This window comes from Callorhinus ursinus, unplaced genomic scaffold, assembly GCF_003265705.2.
Source record: "Callorhinus ursinus isolate GAN/ISIS: 27379988/994484 unplaced genomic scaffold, GSC_fseal_2.0 scaffold2, whole genome shotgun sequence".
NCBI lineage: Eukaryota > Metazoa > Chordata > Mammalia > Carnivora > Otariidae > Callorhinus > Callorhinus ursinus.
This window is the reverse complement of record NW_027397064.1, coordinates 37,288,843-37,314,634: the sequence shown is the minus strand read 5'-3', so window position 1 is coordinate 37,314,634 and position 25,792 is coordinate 37,288,843. Positions and strand designations below refer to the sequence as shown.

The window sequence follows — 25,792 nt, the reverse complement described above, 5'->3', positions numbered from 1 at the left end:
AAAAAAATTTTTTTAAATAGTTGTAATAGTATTAGACAGGTCTAAAACAATGAGTTATCACTGTATATATCAATTAACAAACCATATAACCAAGGCTGCTAAGTAGTGGTCAAAGTGGATTCATTTCCATTGCTTACAACTACATAAATGGGAATCTTATTTGTCAATATGTATCAAGGCCTATGAAATCTCATCTTTTTGACCTAGTGATCCTACAAATAAGAAGTTATCATAAGAAATAATTCAATCAGAGAAACCAGCTATATCTAGATGGATATTTAATCCACTATAGGGAGAAATGAAAAACTGTCCAAATGACTTTACATCTACTTAAAAACTATTATGAAGCAGATATTAAAACTATATTTAAGAAGAGAAAGCAGCACTCAGACACATGATATCCACTGAACATTTAGATTCTAATGAATTTTTTTAATAATGTGTGAGAGAATCTGAAAAATCAATGAAAAGTGTTGATTAGGACATCATGCCATATTTCCTTCTCATTCCTGCTCTCATGATCCCCAACTCAATCATGATCTTTTTCTTGATGAAGAACTTGAATGCTAAGTCCACATTATAGTAAAAAAAATGAATTTAAGTGCTCAATCTATATTTGTTGCCATGACTTGAAATTTTCTACTAATAAATATAATTACAAATGACTGAGTTGATGTTTTATGAGATATGGAAAATATGAAGTGACTGTTATAGGAAGTATTTGTGATTTTCTAACATTTTGGTACATTTTTTGTATATTCACAGAACAAAAACATTCACTATAGAAACATACATGTCAAAGAGATTGATGTGAAACTGTAGAGAAATGCATCCAAGGCAAGACTAAATATAGACTCTGTAGAACAAGGTGTGTTTAATTAATGATGAAAGAACTAGCATGTGGCTGCAAGAAATGGGACTTAAGACTAAAACCCAAGTTTTCTATAGTATCGATGGTATTTTGTCCCACTTTTCGAGTGAGTCCCCATGAAATTAATTTCATAGACCATATATTTGTCTTTAAGCTACCTATTACAATTGAACTGGTAATTCATGACTCAATTTCTGTCTAAAGAAAACAGTGCATTTATTAGTGATACATTTTTTTATATAATCTCTACCCCCAACATGGGGCTCAAACTCAGGTCCCCGAGAGCCAGAGTCACATGGTTTGCCAACTGAGACACGGGTGCCCCCAGTGCTACATTAATATTCTACATCTTTACTAGAAAAAATGATAAACACACCCAAGTACCTTGTGGATGGATTTAATCATGACTCTCTCTAACTCAACCAACCACTTCTCCACTTGACCTCTGGCTTTGGCCGTTGAAATGGTCTCTGTGAGTTCCACAACCTCTCCTTCACTACTCTTCATGTGAGTAATGTCTAACATTTCTGTAAATTCTACTTTTGCAATTCCTTCAAAACATTTCTTCAAGTGAGGTTGCACCCTGTCAGGGGAAAAATGTTTAAGAGAATTGATCAAAGTAAAGCAATTCCTTAACTCTCAGGGTTCATTGTATACCAATCTTCATCTACAATTTATAAATGTGCATTATGTGTTAGGCCCCTACTCAATGCTGCTGGGGATGAAACACTGAGGGGGAACAAAAGACATGATCCTTGCCTGTATGGGTTACACAGTCCAGTAGGAGGTCATCATTGATTGAATAATCACAAAAAGATCTGTCAAACTATAATTACAATAAGAGATACAGAGGAGACACCCATGAGGCTTTGTTTCCAACACAATGAATTGAAAGATGTTAAAAGTAACATAAGGAGCAAATCAATCTTGACTAATAGATCATACACTAATTGGAAGAATCTTCAAATGCACAAAACTAGCTTTTTCAACTGGGATCTTCAGAGACTGCTTACAAATCATGAAGTTCAGCACTCTAGGTATTTCACAATTCGCTAAATCAACTGCTTTGAAGCTTTTCAACTAGAGTCATTGTACATAGATGGGAGGGGCTGAAGCCCTCATTTTTGGCACATTACCAATAACCAATAGAACTCATCTTTCAATAGGCAATAAAGAAGCAGAATGTAAAAGTTCAGATGGAAATCTGAGCCTAAATTTATCTTTTTGTCTGGATTACTTGTCTCCTACTTTGAAAGCACAAGGCACAAAACTAACAAATTTAGTAAATATCCATTCACTGTCCACTATATACTACACTTACACATTCTTCTAAGGAATTGGGAATCAGCACTGGAAAAAAAAGTAAAAAATCTCAGCCATCATGAAGCTTATATTCTGCTAGAGGAAATCAGACAGTAAACAAATAAGTACATTATAGAGTATGCCCAGATGATAAAAAAGATGCCAAAGGAAAAGAGGGCAGAGAAGATAATCCAGGAAAGGTGGCTAGGGAGGGCTGGAACGGTTGCCACTAAATATAGCGGTCAGGGAAAGTCTTCCTGAGGGGCAGATGTTTGAGCAGGTTTCCACAAAAATCTAGAGGAGGTAAAAGAAGTTATGGATATTTAGATAAGGAGAAACTTATGCAAAGAGGACAGTACACCAAGGGAGGAGTCTGCCCCTTTTATAGTGGAATTGGAAAAACTATAACAGAATGAACAAGAAAACAGAGGGAGATAAATAGGAAGGATAATGAAAGACCACCTGCATGGGTCATTGCAAGCCACTGTAAGAGTAATGTGTTCTGAAAAATCTGTAAGAGAAAATAGATAAAGTATGAAATCCTCCCCAAGATGCATCACATTTGGAAAAATATCTTTCAATGATATTATGTTTTTAATAATTACATTGATTACTGATAATATTTAGAATATTTTTGAACATAATTATACACATTTACATTCTGCCTTATTTTAAAAAATTAAATTTAAGCAGATAAATTTAGCCATGTGTTATATATGTAAGTTACTTACCTAGTGGGATCTTTAGTCTCAGACAGTATCTCAAGAAGTTCATCATTAGACAAGAAAAAGAATCTGGGGAAGAAAAGACGTTTCTTTTCCAAATATTCATTAAGTCCTTTAAGAATGAGTTCCAAAAGTTCATTTGATTTTTTCAGCCTTTCCAGCATTCTCTCAACAGTTACAACTTGTAGAACATGTTTGTCCTAAAAATTAAAAACACCCAACTCAAAAATATTAGGTACTAGCTTTATTTGTATTCATATTATATCTGAGATCATATGTTTTTAATTGAACAAAGGTTAACCAAAACTTAAGTGAATATTTATTTTTTAAAAGTAGTCTCGCATATTCTAGATCTAACTAGCCTTTTTAATTAGTAAGAGTCATGTTGACTTGAACCATAGCGATAATGCTCAAGTTTCTCATTCTAAGTTGGAAAGTGTGAGGAAAAAACAATGAGCATGAGTGAGAGAAGGAGAAGACAGGAAGGGAAGGAAGGGGAGGGGAGGAGGGCGTAGAGAAGGAAAGTGGGAAGGAGGGTGAGTAGGAGGGTAAGCACCCATCCACAGGGCTTGGGGCAAAAACAGGAGACTCACAGGAAGGATGGGAGAAACAAAATAACAGTATGAGATATGTTTGTTTTTTATTCTTTGAGAAAAAGTATTCTAAAATGATAAATCATCATTATTTCAGATATTATTGTTATCAGTAATAAAATAACACAATCCCTGTTTTATAACTGTAGATAAAAATGTAAGCATTTGGGGGTGAAGAAAGGAGTTTTTGGTAAAAATCTTACATTGCAACAAAAGGTTTTTGGCACTACACCGTAACACTGCTTGCTGAAGGACTTAAGTTCCAGCTGTATTCTTCCTGAACTCTCTAGAAGCTAAGACTGTTCTACCGTTAAGGCATGGATTTCAGAACATTTTATCACAGAAAAGTGCCACTGTGAGCTGTTTGGTTTAAAGTTTTTCAAACACGGTCAAGTATTTAAAAGAGCTTTCTTTTATGCCGTGGGATGCAAGATAAGAATTAGAACCAAAAGGTGGTCTTAAGAACTGATATTTTTGAAAAGTAAATAGTTTCTTGATTTATCAAAATATCCATATAAATAACCACTGGGTTTATGAAAATCTTTAGGAACACATTTTTAAAATACAATCTAGATATCATTGAAATAAAATTCTTTTTACTTCTTTTTCTTTAACACCTGATTGATGTCATCTAGGTCTAGTGTTGGTCTTTTAATTCCAAACTCAGGGATCACCAATGACAAAATGACAAATAAAAAAGTTCTTTACTAAGTAAGCATCAATATGTTAGGAAAAGGGCTAAAACACATTGGAGATATTAATCTCCAGACCAAATAATAGTGAGAAGACACTAGTGTATTTATTAATATAAGTAACAGGGCATTGTAGAAAATTTATAGATATTAAAAGAAGGTAGTTAAAAAAATTAAACATGGAATTTCAAGATTAAATTATTTAGCTTCCTTGTGGCATTCAGCCATAACTAAGAAATCAACCAAAAATGTCAGTTGTAAATTGTTTTACACAGAAATTTTATACTCCTGCAGGACTCTCTGAAATGTTTTTGTTAATATACTTGGAATGCAGCTGAAAGAGAAGGTACACTTTCCTGCTTTGTTTTGAATTTTAACAATGTAACTTGGAAACATAGCAATTTAATCAAATAATATAATTATCATTAATACCTGTTTTCTCAATAAAACAGTTTCACATGAAATACGTAACATATCATTTTATTCTCTTCAAAGAGATAAATTTAAAAAGACATTTTCTTTCCTAACAGTTTTATGTTTAAATAAACATTTTTTTTAAAAACGCATGTAAAAGGAAGCATGACAAAGACTCAGGTCATAATTTAAATGTGCAATTCATCCAATAAAGAAAGGATAGAGGAGTACTCCGGTACTCCTAAATCCCAAAACCAAAATGATGTTCTCAGAGTGCCACCTTCTGGTAACATATGCCTTTCCTTGTTAGAAAAAAAATAAACCAAAAAAGCTGAACAGTTGCTAATAAATGTGAAAAATTCCTTTCACAAATTAACAATATTTGTTTCATTCTCAGCCAAAGAATTTATTGCAATATTGCTATCTTGGATCTAAGTTTCGAAAGCTAAAGAAAAATTTAGCTATTTAAAACAACAGGTCATGTTTCTCTCCCTAAATATTACAATTACAAAAGAAATACCTCTGGAAGCACTTAACATTTAAGTAAAAATTTTTATTGGATTCCTGAGGTCAAACCTATTTAGACAGATTAGTCCAATGACTGAGAAGAATGTGGAACTCTAAATGAACAAAGGCAATAATCTATGTACCTTTGTATGTGGACTTAAGAAAAAATAAATAAAAGTAATCATCTCATGCCTGGAAACTAAAGTACCTTCACTTTCTTCCTGTGAGAAGGTGACCATAACAAAGACTGCATCAGATAAAGGAAAGCGTAGACCTGGTTCCTAAATCCCAAGGCTACTTATTACCTGTGTGACCTTGGGTCATTTACTTAAATGGAGTCTCTGTTTTCTTATCTTTAAAATGGGAATAAGAACCCTCTTCCAAAGTTGTTATGAGGACCAAACTAGATAAAATATTTCAAGAATCTAATACAGTATAAGCATAAGAAGCACATACACCTGTAACTACCCTTTATTTTCTCTTCCATCTCTGTCAAAGAGACAGACAGAAAGATGCTCCTGGGGGTGGGGCGGGGTGGGGCAGGGTGGGTGGATGGAAGGAATGAGGAGTTACTTCGCTCCCTCAGTTTCACAGAGTTAAAATGAACAGTTTATAATCTGCCACTCTTCAGGGAAGCTATTTAACATTGTAAAATAAAACTGGCTTTAAGTCCCTTTAAGTAGTGCTATAAAATCTTGCTCTGCAGAAGGCATTCCATCAGTATTTGTTGAACGCTTGAGCAAACACAGGATGAGGCAAGCGTGTAGACACACAGAACAACCCAAGGAAAGTACAAGCCTCCATCGTGCACCAGGATGGAACTTATGAGCTGTGTTCTCAGGACATAACAATAGATGTTCTAATAGGAAACTACTAGAAATTTGAAATTTAGTATGACTCCCTTGACACTTGAATTACTTTCTGTCTCCTGGAGGGGAAGAAAAGGAATTATTAACTGTCATGTATATATTCATATACATATATATGTGTATATATATATGTTTGGTTAAAGGAATAATTCTATAAATTGTATGGGCTTCTTTTGCTTCACAAGTATCACTACTCTCAGCAGCTCAAGTGACAATCTACTGGGTGATTTACATTTTTAAACCAAATCGCTGTGATATCAGGGGCCTGAAACTTGCATTTGGGTATAAAGAGAAAGCATTCTAATTACTGCTGCCAGGAAGCTTCACAGAAAGCAGAGTTTCACACACTTAATGGAATTAAGCTCAAGCCAGTTTAGTAAACTTCCACAACCATAAACTTTCTAATCAGAAATCCCTGGACAACAGAAAACTTGTAAGATACTCATTAAACCTTTTAAGCACTAAGAGAGAAAATGTGGATTCACAGAATGGACCTTGGGATACATTGTCTTGCATATCTTTCAGGTTTCTGTCAAGGCTTCTGGCAAAGGAGGCTCAGCGGTATGAGGGTCAGACTACCTAGAGTCAATCAAACCAATCCAAATGTCCCCATTTCCAGTTCTCACCATCCTATTTTTCCCGGTAAGTAATCTACCTTTCACATAACAGATCTGGCAAGGCTACAAATTAAATTACATTATAATTCGCCAACCCACTGAATCAGACTCTATTGCTCATTTTTGGCTATGTCAAACTTGTAGCGAGGAGAAATAAGAGGCTCTTTGAGAGCAGTCACAGAAGCTCCTTAGTCTTCTGACCATGCTTTGAGTAGAGTTTTAAATTCTGAATTAAGCTGTATCATTCTTTAATTTCTCCAGTGCTTTTAAAAGAATTCAGCCCATCTCAAATTCCTACCATGCTGACTGATTCCAGCAGCCACTTGGTCCACCAAAGCATTATCTATAAAATAGGCTCTTCATTCCAGGAGACCAAGAGCATGATTTAAGAGATTTTTGTACTGCATGCCAGGAACCACCAGGGCTCCATCTTCAAACGGTAACTAGATTTTCACCATCCTAAAACCTAGCTGGGTCCTATAAACAATCCTAGTTCCATCTTTGAGGTGTTCACACATTTATTCAGAATTCAGGGCAGAATAGAATCCTTCTAGGTACATTAAGCAAAAAAAGATACTTAATGTAGGGAATGAAGCGATTACAAAAATCATCAGAAGGGGTGCCTGGGTGGCTCAGTTGGTTAGGCGACTGCCTTCGGCTCAGGTCATGATCCCGGAGTCCCGGGATCAAGTCCCGCAACGGGCTCCCTGCTCGGCGAAGAGCCTGCTTCTCCCTCTGACCCTCCCCCCTCTCGTGTACTCTCTCTCTTTCTTATTCTTGCTCTCTCAAATAAATAGATAAATCTTTAAAAAAAAATCATCAGAAGGTCTGGGGGAGCACATTTCAGGAGAGACTTCTGAAACACTGTGGAGCTGACCTTCTGGGAGTGTTTCTACCCCTGCCCCAATCATGACAGGATATCTCCATGAGCACTACTGCATTCAAGGACACACTATAGTGACTGTGAATCTAGGGCTCAGAAAGCCACCATCATCACTGCCTCTAAATACCTATAAAACTGATGACCAGATATTGAAGTCCTGTTGGAAAAGAAAAAAAAAAAAAAAAAAGAAGTCTTGTGCTCATGATCTTGCCTGACAGCAGAAATACCTAAAATGGCAAAAAGATGGCATCAATTTCACTTATGCTTTCCAAATCCCGAGTGTTTATAGTTGTCTAAATCTCATTCACTGCCAAAAACTAGATGCTAGGGAGTCTGAGGGAGGTGGTTTTTAGCTTTCCAGCTCACTAGAAAGAAGAGAGATGTGTGGTGCCAAGTGATCATATTTACTATAGCAAAGAGAAAGAAAGAAAGAAAAAAAGAATCAACTCCTAAGTTTTTCACCTGAGCAACCAAGGGAATGGTATTTATGTGTACTAAGATGGGGTTAGACTACAAGAGGAAAAGTTTGGGGGAGAAGTTCGAGAGTGCATTTTTCTGCCTGTATAGACTACAAATGAAGACTTGCAAGGGTCAAAAGTTTGGAAGTGAGCGCAGTATACATGAAGAAAGATTATTCACTTCTTTCACCTCCAAACGGTAGGCAGTTAACCGGTTTCCATCCCTGAATCTTAAGGAGGTGGGCCAAGAGAATCCTTAGAAATGTTTTCAAGTGTCTGCAAAGAGAGGAAGCTAACATCTCTCCCCCAACTGAAAGTCGGCTCCAGCGCGTCCAGAGCAGGAAAAGAACCACGGGAGAAGATAGTGTGGTGGAATGACCAGGTGAAGGAGGGGCGAGGACGATGTGCTCAAGGCCACCACAAGGTACAGATGATGGATCCCACCTTTCTGCAAGCCCCAGATGAAATTAAGGGCTACTGACTTGTGAAATACTGCTGTAGCCTAGGGCAGAGACACACAGATGAGAGAAAGGTGGCAGTAGCCACCACTGCAAGGTCAGGTTGAAGATGCAGCCAAATCTCACAGAGAATGTCAAACCTGGGAGATGCTGCTAATGATAGGATCTCTTACCAGACAGAGCTTGTTGGGAGCTTCACTTGTCCATACTGAGTCAATTTGTGGACTTCGCCTATCCACAACTTATCAAAAAGCTAGACCAGTTGTGATGACCAAAAGCAAAGGTATAGTGACTGCCTGGACTCCACAGACAGGAGGCTGGCCACCTTATGACCTCCAACAAAAAGGACAGCCAATTGGACTGGATCAGTTATATCAGTAAATCCTCTCTCGTTCTTGCCCTCTTTCTTTCTCTCCCTCTTCCTATCTTTCTCCCCCCTCTCCCTCCTTCTCTTTGTCCCAGCAGCGGGCAATAAGCACAGGAAGGAGAGTAGTAGTGTGGGAGGTCAGTCCCCACATCTCCCCAACACTGGAACCTCCGCTTTACCTACCCTGCGCAAAGGAGAAGAGCTCAGCATAGAACATGAGACTGAGGTTTTGATACAGGTACAGCTAAGTCTTCATAGGCAAAACTATCTTAACAGTGATTGAAAAATTCTGGAATTAGATTGAATGGTCAATAACGGAGCCTCTCCTAGTGAGATAGGATCTTTGGTAGGTTTCAAAACATGAAATTATCTTTCACATTCTCTATTTAACCTCCGAGTCTTTTCTCTTGCCTAGTTCTAAAAGAACCTTTGTTAGGAATCCCTCAGATGGAAAGTGATGGCTTTTTGTATCAAACACTTAATCCAGTGATGTCTCTACTACACAGGTCATCTCATTAGCCTTCCTGAGAAAATATGGACTTAGGTTTATTTTCAAAGCTTTGGGGAGTATGGACAAAAGCTGTCCTGAATACTAATATATTGAGAAAAAGAAAATGTAAAGCCAGTTCAGGAAGACAATCAGGTTTTACAGCAAGAGTAAAGGAAGTGTCACCCAAAAGAAACTGCTTATTTGGATTAAGAGTAAGTAATGTTTTTTTTTGTTTTGTTTTGTCTGTTTTTCTTTTAAATACGGTGTTTTATTAGTTTCAGGTGTACTTGTTTGTTTTTTAAGATTTATTTATTTTAGAGAGGGGAGAAAGGGGCAGAGGGAAAGGGAGAGAGAATCTTTAAGGAGACTCCACAATGATCATGGAACCCAGCTCAGGACTCAATCCCATGACCCTGAGATCGTGACCTGAGCTGCAACCAAGAGTCAGACGCTCAACCACTCAACCGACTGTGCCCTCCAGGTGTCCCTGTTTTTTAATTCAGCAGTTTGATAGAATTGAAGATCTGTCTCCTTAATTTACTAGCCCCAGCATAGCTGCCCTTTTTCTAGGTACTAAAATACCTATAAAATTTCCTTAGCAATATGGGGTTTTGAAGAGTTATTTTGATCAAATACCAAAAAAAGAGTGTATTTTTTTATTTTAAAAATTATCTTAACTAGGAAAATACAAACATCTTTTTGTTTTGAGCAACTAAAAAAATTCTCCTTCATCCTTTTCCAAGTGAAGATGTGTACATGTTGTAAGGGTTTTGCCCTTTTGTAAGGAAATGATATACAAAAGGCTAAATTTTTAAAATAAATTAGAGATGATTAAATGTATTACAAAGTGACTCACCAATAGGTCCTTTAAATATAGAATTCCAGTGTGATTAATTTTACAGAAGTTTGGTTTGTACAGAGGTATGTTTCAAGTATTACTACATAAAATGAAGTAAACTTATTAAATCCATGTCTATCTTTCTGAATATTTTTCCTAGCAAATCATATAGTTGATGTTGAAAGTATTATCCATATTTAGGATTATAGTCACAACTTTCAAAGTTTAAATAATAACAATATGTGTATTTCTATTTTAGGGTAGGAAAATTTTAAGATAATATTCATCTTACCTTCCAGCATTGTAGTTGATCAAAAACACCAATGGAGAAATTTACATTCATTTAATGAATATAATTTAATAACTAATATTTCTTCTACTTTAATGTTAACTTCCCAGTAACATACAAACGATGCTTTGCGGGCAATAAATGTCTTTTGAATTGAACAAAAAATCGTATCTTTTTCAGTGTTACTAGTTTGGGAACCAAATTCCATCCTTAAATTGTCAGTTCAGTATTTGTTTTGATTGATTGCATTTTGTTTGTGTTTATTGGTCTTTTTAAATTTATCTTTGCAACTCATCCTTTTATTTTTTTTTCTATTTTTTGGATTTTTTTTTATTAGGTTCATCACCATACATTACCTCATTAGTTTTTGATGTAGTGTTCCATGATTCATTGTTTGCATATAACACCCAGTGCTCCAAGCAGAATGTGCCCTCTTAATACCCATCACCAGGCTAACCCATCCCCCCACCCCTCTCCCCTCTAGAACCCTCAGTTTGTTTCTCAGAGTCCATAGTCTCTCATGGTTCGTCTCCCCCTCTGATTTCCCCCCCTTCATTTCTTCCTTCCTACTTCTTTTTTTTTTAATAATGTATTATTTGTTTCAGAGGTACAGGTCTGTGATTCAACAGTCTAACACAATTCACAATGCTCACCATAGAAGACATCCAATTGCCAACAGACACACGAAAAAGTGCTCAACATCACTCGGCATCAGGGAAATCCAAATCAAAACCTCAATGAGATACCACCTCCCACCAGTCAGAATGGCTAAAATTAACAAGTCAGGAAATGACATATGTTGGCGAGGATGCGGAGAAAGGGGAACTCTCCTACACTGTTGGTGGGAATGCAAGCAGGTGTAGCCACTCTGGAAAACAGTATGGAGGTTCCTCAAAAAGTTGAAAATAGAGCTGCCCTATGACCCAGCAATTGCACTACTGGATATTCACCCCAAAGATACAAATGTAGTGATCCGAAGGGGTACGTGCACCCCGATGTTTATAGCAACTCATCATTTTTTTTAGATGCCTAAAGAGAAGCTTATTGATTGAGTGGCATGCTGCCATGTTCCCACTATAGTGCATTTCAGTGGTGGTGCAGCCCAAAACAAGGGGGGCATAAAATAGAGGGGACATCACATGCTGCATACGGTGTCTTCCTGCCAGAGCATCCAGTAGGAACCACTAATAGAACCACCTGTCATTAAATAATGCAAATTACTTTGGACCCCAAGAAGTAGTCAGGACAAAATATCTACTCAGTTTATATTTCTTCCTTCTAGGATTCTAAAATAATATCTGAAAAAGGAACCTATGTGGGGGAAAAGACAATGACTTTTTTGGATTGTTTTGAAAACAAAAATCTTGTCACTTCAACCAAATAATTACATTCTCAGAGATTTTCACCTACTTGTACAACACTTTTCATTATCTCTCTCCATGTTTTATCCACAGTTGTAAATCGTCTTCCTTCCTCAGGCATTTGAGACATAATGTCTGGAGAACTGAAAATGGGCTCCAAATATAGCCATGTGGCTTGGACCTTGAGCCATTCATCCAGAATTTCCTGAAGCAGCAGGAGCTTGCTCTCCCACTCTCTGAGAAGCAAAACACAGTGGTTCAACAGCAAATCAAGCAATGTTTCAAATGACAAAACTCAAAACGATGCCTACGATTGTCAATCTTGTTTGTAGTACTGCTATTCCCATTCCATTCCTCTACCTTCATTTGACAACAAATCACAAAGTTTGTTCCACAAAATCTGTTTTAAAATAATAGCACCAGCATTTATGTTTATATGGAATATACATGTTCAAATATACCTTTCTACAAATGGCTGGTTTCTGGATATGCCATAGCAATAAACTTTCCTGCAAATCAACTCCATAGCTGGAAGGTACAAACTGAGAAATGAGATTTTGGAGACAGTAATAATGTTCTCAGTGAAGGGCACTCTGAACTTCTTAGGAAAGGTAGTTACATCCAAGACTCATTTCCTTTAACATTCCCCTTTTTTAAAAAAAAAAAATTAAGCCCATAAAGGCTTTATTTCCAGAACACAGTATTTAATTCATAAGATCTAACTGGCATTTAAAGAAAAATCTACATAATCTAAAATATAATAGTGTGGCATTTGTGAGAAGGAAGCATTTTTAATCTACAATAGTGATCAATTCATTTCTAAACATGGAGAACAAAAATAATGACAAGATTTCCTCAAGAATAAATATTATAATTACACCATAAACTATTTTATAAGCACGATTCTAAGGTCTCTGCATGTTTTTGCTCCCTCCTCACCATAATCCTATAAGCTCCAGCATATCTGTTTACCAATGGGGAGACTAAGGCACATAGCGAGGTTGAAGTCCACCCAGCTAATAAATGATAGAGTCAGATTTGAACCCAGATCACTGCAACCACTGTGCTACAAGAGATAACATAGCCGTCGAGAAGAATGATCGGTCAATGGCAACAGACCTTAGAGATGGGATAGCTTTATGTGTAGATTAATACATTACTCATCATTTATAATTAGTGACCTGTAATTTGAGACTGTTAAAACCAAGCCCTGTAAATAGAAGTTCTAAAAGTCACCAGGCATTTTCAAATGCTTTTCTAAGGCATTTGAAGGCATTTTAAGGCATTCCCTTCAACATTTATCAGTGAATTTAACCTCTTTTCACAAGAAGAAATGCCTCTGCCTCCCATCGTTCTTCCCTCTTTCTCCATCTAATCCCTAACTGACATGGAAAATTTCCCACTAGCTAATGATCTCATGGATAGCCCTTAAAAATCCAATCTGGTTATACCACTTTCAGAGCAGTTAACAAAATTACTCTTGATGAGCACATTGGAGCAAGCAAGGTAGCAGGCAGAGCAACCGGGGGAACTGGGCCAATGCCAGAGAATACTCAAGTTTAGGATTAACACATCAATAACCAGAGGTGGACACTGCCAAGCAGTTAGCTTTCCCTCGTCATACAAATTCTTATTGAAGATGGTAGTCGGAGTTGGATTTACTCTCTTTTTGAAGATAAATATAAACTGTTTCTTACAAACTACAAAAATTTAAAAAAACAGGATAAGGATTTAATTTAATCATCTGTGTCAGATGCCTGAAACTCTAGACTGGAGTCATAGTATTCATACTTCTGCACTTACCTAGCCATCCTTCAGGCATCGAAGTGAAAATTACAACAAACTTTCAAGGATCATCTACAATAACCTAATTAGTATATTTGGAAAATGACTATCTTCAGTTTCATAGTTCATATGTTCTATGAGCTATGTGCAGAGATGTGAAATTATTTTTGAGTCAAATGTATAAGATCAGACTGTAGGCAATAAAAATGAGTTTCTGGAGGCTGATTGTCCACTACCTTTGTTATGACTATAGATGATAGCAAAGGAGTAAGTACTATTCCGAATGCAAAGAAGGTTATCACTCCTTCCAATCAACTATTTAAAATATTAAGTATGAAGTGCAGAATCAACTTTCAAAAAGAACCGTATATTACATACAAGTGATAACACAAATTACATACAATTTTGGTAACATGGCATAAACATTGTCATATAAATATTACTTTACCTTATTTGTTTTTCATAAGGCTTGATGAAAGGAGAGCCTCGCATAGTTTGTGTTTTAATAATGTGGTCATCCAACAACATCTGAATTTCATCAACTGATGACAGAATAAATGTCCCACTTTCTCTATAAGGAAGAATGACAAATTCCACTGTATCCCACTCGTTAGTCATCTTGTCCATGGACTTTTCAAGAGAATATTCTTTGCTAGCTGCTTCACTAATACCTTCAAACCTATCTAAATATGGTTCCAAATCCATGTCTAAAAAAGTGAAGATGGTGGAGTCATCTGCTGGTTGCAGTGGGTAGCCAACAATGTTGGACATGGCCTTCCAGTGCCTGGGGCGCAAACCAGGATTACAGATTACTTGAATGAGAGGAATGTGCTGCTTGAAATCTTCTACCTTTGCTCTTACTTTTTTTGTCATTGCCAATGCATTTGGAGAATCGTGGAAGATCTTCTCCAGCTTATACAGTCCTCTCCAGTAATTTCCAACTTCTGTTTCTACTTGGTCTGGATTCACCTTATGATACGGGCCTTCAGTCCATCCTCGGTATTTGTTGCTAAATTCAACAGCAGTTTCGTAGAGACGAAGGTAAGGGTTCAAACCATCTTGGATTTTTTTACGTTGAGGATATATTGATGGTAGCCAACCAAACGCCTCTTCTTCAGCATTAAATTGCTCAATCTGGAATGACAGGTATAAGATATTCTAGAAGTGAAGGACATTCAAAATTAATTTTTTAAAAATATTTTTTTATCAAATGTGACCCCAAAGCCCTCACTAAGCCCCACAGTTAAACTGAAATTAGGCCATAATCCTGAATTGCTGAGCAGTAATCTATCCTATTTTTTTTAATTACATTTTCCAGAGAATAGTATCTGGTTAAGTTAAAATAGTAATGACATATATGTACAGAAGTCTTTGCCCATCCAGATATATTGAGGTTATACCATCATTTATTAACTAACAAGAACTTAAGTACTTTTAATACACACAGCATTATCAGGTACTGTGGAAAAATAGAGAAAAAAGTATTATGTTGCAAAATACCAACTTTAAGGAGGTAGTATTTCAGCTCAGGAGATAGACATGCATATGTAGAAAGTTAAATTGCAATTATTCAACAATAATATGAGGCAATAGAAGAGATGTCTTAAGAGTAATAGCTCTTTAATATACATGAATAGAATATACTAAAAATGCTATCACTCAGAGGTAAGAGATTGTGGTGAATAGATGTTTAGGTAGAGAAGATGCAACCAGAACCGGGTCTTGAAGATGTGTGTAGGGTAAGAAGAGGCAAAGAAGGGGCACCTGGGTAACTCAGTCAGTTAAGCATCTGCCTTCACTCAGGTTGTGATCTCGGGGGCCCTGGGACGGAGCCCAGGGTTGCACTCCCTGCTCAGTGGGGAGTCTGCTCCCTCATCTCCTCCTCTCCCCCCGCTCCCCCCCCCCCCCCCCCCCCGCCCCGCTTAAGCTCGCTCTCTCTCAAATAAAATCCTAAAAAAAAAGAAGAGGCAAAGAAAGTATTAATTTCCTCATTGTTTAGTAGTGAAGTATGTGAGGATATGGGTGGTTTAGAGGAGAAATCTATAGAGTTGAAAAGTGTGAGTTAGCTATATAAATTATGCAGGTTACCCAAAATTTCAGTGGGCACCGAATTCCAAAAACTATGCTTTCTCTTTCTCAACATGTGTTCACACTTTTGTGACTATTATAAACTATTTAATTACCTGAACTAAGATACTAAAATCTTTTGATGTAAGAGAAACAGGAAAGCATCATAATATGGTCTGTTTTCATATTTCCCCTTTTTATAAAAAAATACAATTAAAAATCTCAAACATCCTCTTTGGCAAAGGGTATGGCTTTTCCACCTCCAGCTTCTTCTAATGAGAAAGCCGAGTTCTGACATAGCAATATCGGGAACAAAGTGGCCAGATGGGAGAAGATGATGGGCCTAGTTTAAAAACACAGCCACCAAATCTACACTGGCTTCTATGAAGACGAGCCAACTAACGAATGAGCAGGTGCTAGCACATGATGTAAATGATTCAGTGATGCAAAATAAAAAATAAGCAGATGGAAATATCACTCTATCTTTTAAATAAAAGACAGAGGCTGCTGAGATAACTACCAAAAGAAAACAGCAATGCTGCTTCTCCTCGAAGCATGTCTACTGGAACTATTTTTGCCATTTATTTATTATTTTTTATTTATTTTTTAAAGATTTTATTTATTTATTTGCCAGAGAGAGAGAGAGGGAGAGTACAAGCAGGGGGAGTGGCAGGCAGAGGGAGAAGCAGGCTCCCCAACAAGCAAGGAGCCCGATGTGGGACTCGATCCCAGGACGCTGAGATCATGACCTGAGCCGAAGGCAGATGCTTAACCATCTGAGCCACCCAGGCGCCCCTATTTATTATTTTTTAAAAACTTTAATTCCACTATAGTTAACATACCAAGTTATATTAGTTTTAGGTGTACAGCAGAGTGATATTTGCACCATTTATATTATTCTCTAAAGGTAGTTGAACTTCTATTTGAATCTATTTTTAAAAGGTCAATGTAGAACTCAACTCAATGCTCTTTCTTTTGAACTAATTCATCCTCTTAAAAATTTTAAAATTATACCTTGTCTGCTGCTAAGTCCAACTTTCCATTCAGTGTTTGAGCCTTTTTCAGGTATCGCTGTACATCCTGAAGGTCTCCAAAGGAGTAAAATTCTTCGGCCTGTTTAGCATAACTCTCCAATTCCTCCACAAACCGTTCACACCGTAACTAGTACAAACAATATTTGTTGTTAGGATTTTTTTAAAGGTAAAACCCCTAGGCATCGCAAGGAAGTTTAAATATTTGTGAAGATTATCAGAATTATTATTCTATTTTGTCACTGGCGAGATATAAAGAGAGGAATCGTCTGGAAGAGGACAAGGATCTAAAACATGCATAATTTTTAAGAGTCAAGATTTAAAATTAATGAATTAAGATTCCTATAATTCAGAAATTAGATAAAATTAACTTTGTTCTATCAATTTAAGAAATTCTAACCAGTAAAATAAGAATGGGTTAAATGGTGGTATTATTCTTAAGCATGCTAAAGAGTGTGTGCTAACAAATGATTTATAAGAATTTTTTTAATTCTTAATAATCAAGTATGGGGCTAAAAGAAAGCTCCAGTTTTTTAGGGGCTATAACGAGATCTATGGCATTTTTACAAACAAGAAAAAAAAAACCCAGACTTTCTTTAACTGTGTTCTGATATTCAGTATCTTTTCAATTTTCAATTTCTAAAACAAAATACTCCAAGGTTATTTTTCTTGTCCTATGGACTCTCTTCACAAGAAATGTGCAAGGCAAATATATCTGGATTTTAAAATCTAAAAACTCTATCCTTCCAATATAAAACAGGTGTGTGTTGTTTTTTTTTTTTTAATGAGAAAAGCTCATTATAAAATTGTCATTGGTAAGGCGTTCCAAATTAAATGGCTCTAAAAAAATAGCTCTTAATAAAATATTCAAAAGTCAAATCTGGGTTATTCAAAAATAGATTTTATATTTTATGGATTATCTAGGCTGATTTCTGTCTTCTTCAGTTCATGGAAATTTTATTGCTCTGGCCCAGTGGGGGAAGGAAAATGAGAAGACGAAATTCATCAACATTATGAGAAGTTTGTAGAATAGTATATTTTACAGCAAAGTATAGATAATTCTGGGCCACCTAACAGTTTTCTAAGAATCTGTTATTACTTCTGGGTCTAATATTTGCTATTCATGATGTTTTCTACAGGCTTAAAAAAAATCTGAAAAGGCCTAAATGTACAACAGAAACACAGACTACAGTTTAATATGAAGGTTTTTGGTTAAGCCTATGAATTATTCTCCAAACATGTTCTGTCAATTAACCATATTTGCTTTAATGTGATTTGCTATCAAGGGACATCTCTCCTGGCTGACCTAGCACAGGTCTCTTCACTTTGGGAACCTCAGCTTCTTCATCTGTAAAATGAAACTGAAAATATGAAATAATTTATTCAGACAATAGCTGTGGAGTGCTCACACTATTCCTATCTGTCAGGCACCTCACTGGCCCATGGGTATGAAGGGAGAAAAGGAACAAATGAAACAGGCCTGCTATCATCAAAGAGCAGACCATCTATTGGGGAGATGCACCTGACAATGATCGGGTAGTTAGTCCAGGGGAGATGTGTTAAAAATGTAGTGGGAGCCGAGAAGAAGCAGAACTGAGGTCTGATGAGAGGAATTCTGAGAGAGTCAACTGAGTACATGAGAGAGACAAGCACGTGAGTGGGCCAGGGGTGCGATTGCCAGTGAATGGAGAGAATGTGCAAGAGAGGAGAGGTGTAGGAGGCCAGGGATCTAAAAGTTGCTCAGGGTTACTGAAAAGTCAAGAACAAGGAGCGGAGGAGGTAGAAGATGAGGCTGGACAAGTACACAAGGGGAAAATCACAAACCATCTTATATGTAGGACACCAGAAAAGGTGAGCGTTATTGAATGTTTGAGGGAAGACTGGGCACAATCCTTAGGTGAGTTTGAGTGTGTGAAGGCACACTTCATTGAGAGAGCTTGGATGTTAAACAATAAAAATAACTCAAAAGAGTACTATAAACTGTATAAGATAAACACTATTTTTATTAATGGTCATTTATGGGCAATATATTAGAATTTTTCACCCTTGCAAAGTCAAGAAATGATACCCTATCAAGCCAGTATGGATACCATCTTCTGCTAAAATTGATGGCATGAGAAAGCTTAAGTATCTGACCCATGAACAGAGGAGCTGATGATACTCTGTAAGAAGTTGAAATGTAAGCATTTCCAGAAAATGAAAATAATTTAAAATATCTATGATGCCAACCTTCAGGCCTTCTTGATATTGTTCTGTTTTCTCCTTGATGATTTTCCTGTGCTCATCAAAAATTTCATCCATTCTTCCATACCACTGGAACACATTATTATTTAGCCTGATGTCTGCTGGAGAAAAGTTTATGCACTCAATGAGGAAAGCAAGGCAATTTTTAGAATCCACCAATCTCTGGCCCAGTTCAACCATGTCAGTTGTCTCTACTTTCTGAATATAAGCCTGCAGGAAGACAAAAATTGCAAATGGCATTTTAAGGAACAGCTCAAGTCAAAACTTAGGCTGTGGAGACACTATGCATAAAGATGCGTGAATCTGCACAGACTTGTTGGAAATGTAGACTTTTGGTTCAAGAGAGGAGACTGCAGCACAGTTTCCTTGTCATCAGTATGTATATGTGTGTGCACATAATGTGTGCGCGTGTATATGTACATATACACGTAGAGCTCTCGCAAAGCTCTTCTGATACATGTTAATTTATATATCTGAATGATATAAATGTTGAAGGGGGCGCCTGGGTGGTTCAGTCGTTAAGCATCTGCCTTCGGCTCAGGTCATGATCCCAGGGTCTGGGGATCGAGCCCCAGATTGGGCTCCCTGCTCGGCAGGAAGCCTGCTTCTCCCTCTCCCACTCCCCCTGCTTGTGTTCCTGTTCTCGCTGTCTCTCTCTCTCTCTGTCAAATAAATAAATAAAATCTTTATATATATATATATAAATGTTGAAGGAAACCTGCTTCCCCATTGAAAAATGAGAAGACTAGCAATTACTTGTAACTACTTATATTCACCTTCCCTATTGTATATCCTACACCTCCCTGTGTATGAAGTAAATGCTTCTTTTATGTTTTTAAAAGTCTAATCTTCATTTCTCTGACTTTCTCTCTTCAACTCTCTCTCTAGTGTTTATACTTAATACTGTATATATGTTTGGAAAAAGAATTCACACTAAAAAAATCACTACTCTAAAGAAAGGAATTATGGAAAAAGATGAACTTCTGTTTTTTACTTTGTACAATCCCATATTGTTTAAAATTTTACTTTTGTAATTAAAAAGGAAAAAACCAACATTGTCTAAAAGCCTTTTATTAATAAAACATTCTACCAAGACTTAATATTATGCTACAAATCCAAACAAATAAGATGGGAACCATGGTGGTTTCCACAAGTAACAAAATGTCTAACTGAAAATATATTTGTATAATTTGGTTAATCAGATTTCTGTTTAGTCAAACGACTGAATTTTTATTTCCCCAACTGATAATAAATGACTGATTTTGGTATTGAACAAATTGAGAAGTTATTTTGCCCTTGTGTGACTAAATTTTTTAAGATGCAGATTTTTTTTTTAGATTTTATTTATTTGAGAGAATGAGAGAGAGAGAGAGCACATGAGAAGGGGGAGGGTCAGAGGGAGAAGCAGACTCCCCGCTGAGCAGGGAGCCTGACATGGGACTCGATCCTGGGACTCCAGGATCATGACCTGAGCCAAAGGCAGTTGCTTAACCAACTGAGCCACCCAGGAACCCTAGATGCAGAAATATTTTAAATATCAGTTAAATGAATCCTATTTGCTAATTTCTGTTACGGGTCACTATGAACAATAGAAATTCACACTAAATAACTCCAAATTTGTAAATATTTCCAGTGATGGCTAGGAGGGTAAATAAATGACACTCTTCATACTTGATATTCATTTTTCCAAAGGAATATACAGTTATGGAATTCTCCAGCTACTTTATAATCATCCATGATCAAAGCATCACTTGACATCCTACAACAACTAAAATATAAAAATCTTCTAAAAGAGATCATATATATGTGTATATCAAATACACACAAACACACACACACACACACACACATAAATTCACATGCTAACAACCCCAATACAAGTACAAATACTGTAAAGAAATAGAATTCTTTTAGTTAAAGGCTGATATGTAAAGTTGGTTCTAATGATTTAAAAAACTTCTTTAAACGACTAAAGAATATACACAAGCATTTGCACTTCTTTTGTAATTTCTTGCTTATATAAAGTTTTCAATGATTTTACATGTTTTCTGGGTTTGCGTAAATATTTTAAAATCTAAACAGAAAAGATTCTATTTTCGATCTTGGGAATGCTGGATGGAAAAGGGGGGTTAAGTCCTATAAAAGCTTGTTGTTATAAGATTGAAAAAGGAATAAAATGAAATGGTGATTAGCTAGTTGTTTTATACTCTTTTACTCACCATTAGGCAGACTTCAAGCACAGAAGGAACATGAAAAATTATTAAAGTGAGACTTAGCTAATATTTTTAGTACCATAAATCCTATGCTCAAAACATATTTTGGCAAACTACCACAAAAAATTTTAATGTATAACAAAAACAGCTTATAAGAAACAAATTATTAAAGATTAAATATTTGATAAAAAAATTAAGGATGACCACATATCTCATGTTGACCAAGACAGTCCTGGTTTATGCCTGTTAGCATGGTAGTATTAATAGTGTTCTCAAAAATATCAGTAGATGATTACACTAACAGCTCCCATATTTCACCTCTCGCAGTATCCATACCCTGTGGTGTCTTCTCATGCTGTGGCCATGTGACTTGCTTTGGTCAATGAGATGTTAACTACTGTGATGCACAGAGACACTTGAAAAGTATTTGTGCCAAACTGTGGAAAGAGTCAAGATGTCCATCAACAGATGAATGGATAAAGAAGGTGTGTGTGTGTGTGTGTGTGTGTGTGTATACACACACACACACACACACACAATGGAATATTATGCCGCCATCAAAAGGAATGAGATCTTGCCATTTACAACGACGTGGATGGAACTGGAGGGTGTTATGCTGAGTAAAATAAGTCAATCAGAGAAAGATATGTATCATATGACCTCACTGATATGAGGAATTCTTAATCTCAGGAAACAAACTGAGGGTAGCTGGAGTGGTAGGGGGTGGGAGGGATGGGGTGGCTGGGTGATAGACATTGGGGAGGCTATGTGCTATGGTGAGCACTGTGAATTGTGCAAGACTGTTGAATCACAGATCTGTACCTCTGAAACAAATAATGCAATATATGTAAAGAAAAAAAAAAAGATAGCAGGAGGGGAAGAATGAAGGGGGGGGGAAATCAGAGGGGGAGACAAACCATGAGAGACGATGGACTCTGTAAAACAAACTGAGGGTTCTAGAGGGGAGGGGGGTGGGGGGATGGGTTAGCCTGGTGATGCGTATGAAAGAGGGCACGTTCTGCGTGGAGCACTGGGTGTTATACGCAAACAATGAATCATGGAACACTACATCAAAGACTAATGATGTAATGTATGGTGATTAACATAACAATAAAAAAATTTAAAGAAAAAAAAAAGTATTTGTGTACCTGGGCTTGATTTTGTGTCTCTACCATGCCATGAGAACATGCCCAGTGAGCCTGCTGGAATTTAAGAGACAAGTGGAGCAGAGTCAAATTACCCAACTGAGAACTAGCTGACCCAGTTAAGTGAGGGATCCAACTGTGACCAGAACCAGCCAGGAGTACCCAGCCTGAAACACCAAACTGTAGACTCATGAGCTAAGAATAACAAAACGTTATTTTAAGCCTCTTTTAACTTTTAGAATGATTGTTATTATATTATCATGTTGATAACTAACTGATAACGGCTGGGGAAACAATTAACTTACACACATATGACTATAAAGTTTATAAACAATACCTTCATTTCCATTAGTTCTGCTGTATTTGGAGGAGTGCTAAGAGCTTTTTCAGCTATCTTCTCAAATTCATCACATAATCTGAAATACCAGACAAAATCAATTTTATGCAATTAAATTTTATTCCTAAATATATTCTTATATACTATTTAAACATGCCATTATGTGAAAAGTAAAGTAAGATGATCTTATCTATATGACATCTAAAGAAATAAAAGCAAATTTTTGCCCATACTGATTCATTCAATACACATTTAATGATCATCTCTTACATTCCCAACTATAATATTAAGTGGCAGAGATAGAGAAATGAAGATATAATAATGACTCTCAAGCAGCTCATATTCCTATATAGAAGACAGGGCCATAAATGATCCCTTCCAACCTAGAATTTTAGGGGCTCTACCAGAGATTTAGTTGAGATAGCACCAAAAAAGTAGTACTAAATAAGAGAGTGATTAACACTACTTGTGGGGAACGGTTAACATGGGCCTCTATACTCAGAAACTTCTGCCAATAGGCAAATATTTCCTACTCATTTGGGTTGTGGCCCATATAATGAACTTATTGTGAGATTAAAAAATAAAAGTGGTAGAAGCTAAAAAAGTCCAGATAAAACATGCAGAAATTTCTTCAAGAAGATTGACTGTGATGGGGCACCTAGGGGGCTCAGTCAGTTAAGCCTCTGACTCTTGATTTTGGCTCAGGTTATGATGTCAGGTCATGAGATCAAGCCCCCACCTCAGGCTCCCCACTGGGCGTGGAGCCTGCTAAAGATTCTCCCTCTCCCTACCCTCTCTTTCTGAAGAAGAATGAGGAGGAGGAGGAGGAGGGAGAAGGAGGAGGGAGGAGGAGGAGGAGGAGGGAGGTGGAGGAGGGAGGAGGAGGGAGGAGGAGGAGGAGAAGGAGGAGGAGGAGGGAGGAGGGAGGAGGATGGAGGAGGAGGAGGAGGAGGAGGGAGGAGGATGGAGGAGGAGGAGGATGGAGGAGGAGGAGGAGGAGGGAGGTGGAGGAGGGAGGAGGAGGAGGAGGAGGGAGGAGGAGGGAGGAGGAGGAGGAGGGAGAAGGAGGAGGAGGAGGTAGGTGGAGGAGGAGGAGGAGGAGGGAGGAGGAGGGAGGAGGAGGAGGGAGGAGGATGGAGGAGGAGGAGGGAGGAGGATGGAGGGAGGAGGAGGAGGGGGAGAAGAACGAAGATGGAAGAAGAAGAAAGAAGAATGGCTGTGAGTTGAAGGAAAAAAGCATGGTTGTGAGTTTGGGTTGAAGTGGGAGGTAGAAGATGGAAGAACATGGTTATGAGTTTGAGAGGCAGAATCCACAGCAGAGGAGAGGTTTATAGTGAGATCCAGAGGAGACGGGTGACTGGTAGAACCAGCTCCAGAAGGATGGGAGGCAATAGGGTTGAGCCCATAGGCAGAGAGAACTTTGAATGGTGTGACAGACTCTTGCCCGAAAATGTGGGGAGAGGAATGAAGGGCTCACACAGAGGTGAGTTGAGACACGGAGGGGCAAGAAGTTGAGGCACTCGTATCTGATGGGTCCTCTAATATTCCTGATATGTCCTTTGTACATCCAGTGAGTGTGGTGAGAAGCACAATTAGGAGAAAGAGGGAAAAAGTAGAATCGGCACGGGCTCAGAGGGCAGTTAGGAGGCAGGGAAAAGAGCTATGAAATTAAAATAAATATTTTACTCAGCATGAAAAGCTACAAGTAAAAGACATTTTCACTATTCTTCCAGAACCTTTAGAGGAAAAAGTACTTTTACAGTTGAGTATAGGATTCTGGTTCCTAGAAAAGCTATGTGAGTACTCTCCTGCTTCAGCCCTACCCCTCACTCCTCTTTTCTCACCGTGTCTGTGAAAGCAACACAGATCAGTCCCAGTTCTTAAAATAACACCATGCCATTTTCACACCTCACACCCTTCTACATGCTACTTTTTCTACCTGGAATTCTTTTATTTACATTGTTCACCTGGTAGACTCCCACTACTCATCCTCTAAAATGAATTCACATATCACCTTCCTCTTTGTAGCTTTCCCTGATTTTCCCCACTTGCCCGACCTCCACCGTGAAAGAAATTAATCATGTCCTTCTCTGTTTTATGTCTGTGGCTCACTACAGTATTTACTGAGTCCTACTATAATTTACTGGTTTGTATGTCTATTTCCCCTTAAGACTGTAACTTTCTTCAGCAGTTACATTCATATTTAGAGTATAAGCACCTACTGTTGTGCCTATTACACGCTTCCTTCAGGCTTTTATACAGCCTGAATATTCTTTTTAATGATTTATTTTTCCTGTAATACCAGAACCATTACAAAATTTGATTATGTCGGGGGATTTCCCATGTAGCTTGTAACAGAAAAGAGGTTCCCAGAACACTAACACCAGTTATTGAAAGACTAGTTCAACCTCCTTCCTAAATAAACGCAGGTATTCTGCTTTACACCTTAGTATTCTGTGAGTTTACTTAACATGAGCCAGTTTTCCTCAAAATCTCCAGGTTAGTCAACAAATAAGTTTTTAGTTAAGACAACAAGTTATCAGGGCCTTGAAGAATAATCACAGTGAGTCAAGTTCAAAATTTGAGGATCCATTAGGACCCAGGACAACTATTGGGTAAATCCACTTTGAAAATCCATTTTGTGTACTGATTATACAAACTTAAAACTTAAAACCTTAGTGATGTTAGAGAACACCCACCTGACTTGAGCAAAAAAAATTGCAAACACATTTTAATACCACCTTGTATCAGGCAATCAGGAGGGTGCATTTGTGGTGAAAAACTAATAATAATCATAAAATAACAAAGCCAAGTAGAAATAAGTTTGGCATTATCTTCTTGGGGGGGGTCACTGATGACACTGTTCTAATCCATAACTTTATTTGAATGACAATTGATTCTAACATCCCCCTGGAAAAAAAATAATCAGTATCACGTAAATACCTTGTATTTACTTCCTGATGATCTCGGAACATTTTAGCTATAAGTTTTCCACAGATAATTTCTGCTCGCTTCACCAAAGCTCTGATTAATTCCTCACAGTGCATTTCAAACATTCCTAAACGAACAGTCTGCAACATTAAGTATGAAAAGTTTAATGAACAGGAAAATAAAAGGTTCCCACAATTTTGCCTTTCTCACAATATTGGTTTTTTTTTTTGTATGTGATCTAACAAGATTCGGGGTGTGTGTGTGTGTGTGTGTGTGTGTGTGTGTGTGTGTGTGTGTGTGTGTGT

At 37.3% G+C, this 25,792-nt stretch overlaps 1 protein-coding gene across 2 annotated transcripts in view; it reads right to left on the bottom strand.

Annotated features, from left to right (window-relative positions):
* Positions 1-25,792, bottom strand: part of DNAH7 (dynein axonemal heavy chain 7) — a 279,079-nt gene that overhangs the window by 198,291 nt on the left and 54,996 nt on the right. For both annotated transcript variants that reach the window (XM_073880956.1, XM_025894388.2), the window contains exons 14-21: positions 25,500-25,627; positions 22,557-22,635; positions 18,847-19,071; positions 16,601-16,747; positions 13,968-14,653; positions 11,784-11,970; positions 2,905-3,098; positions 1,256-1,454 (exon numbers count right to left, since the gene is read on the bottom strand). In XM_073880956.1, the coding sequence (XP_073737057.1) occupies positions 1,256-1,454; positions 2,905-3,098; positions 11,784-11,970; positions 13,968-14,653; positions 16,601-16,747; positions 18,847-19,071; positions 22,557-22,635; positions 25,500-25,627 (1,845 nt within the window). The remainder of the gene's footprint in view (positions 1-1,255; positions 1,455-2,904; positions 3,099-11,783; positions 11,971-13,967; positions 14,654-16,600; positions 16,748-18,846; positions 19,072-22,556; positions 22,636-25,499; positions 25,628-25,792) is intronic.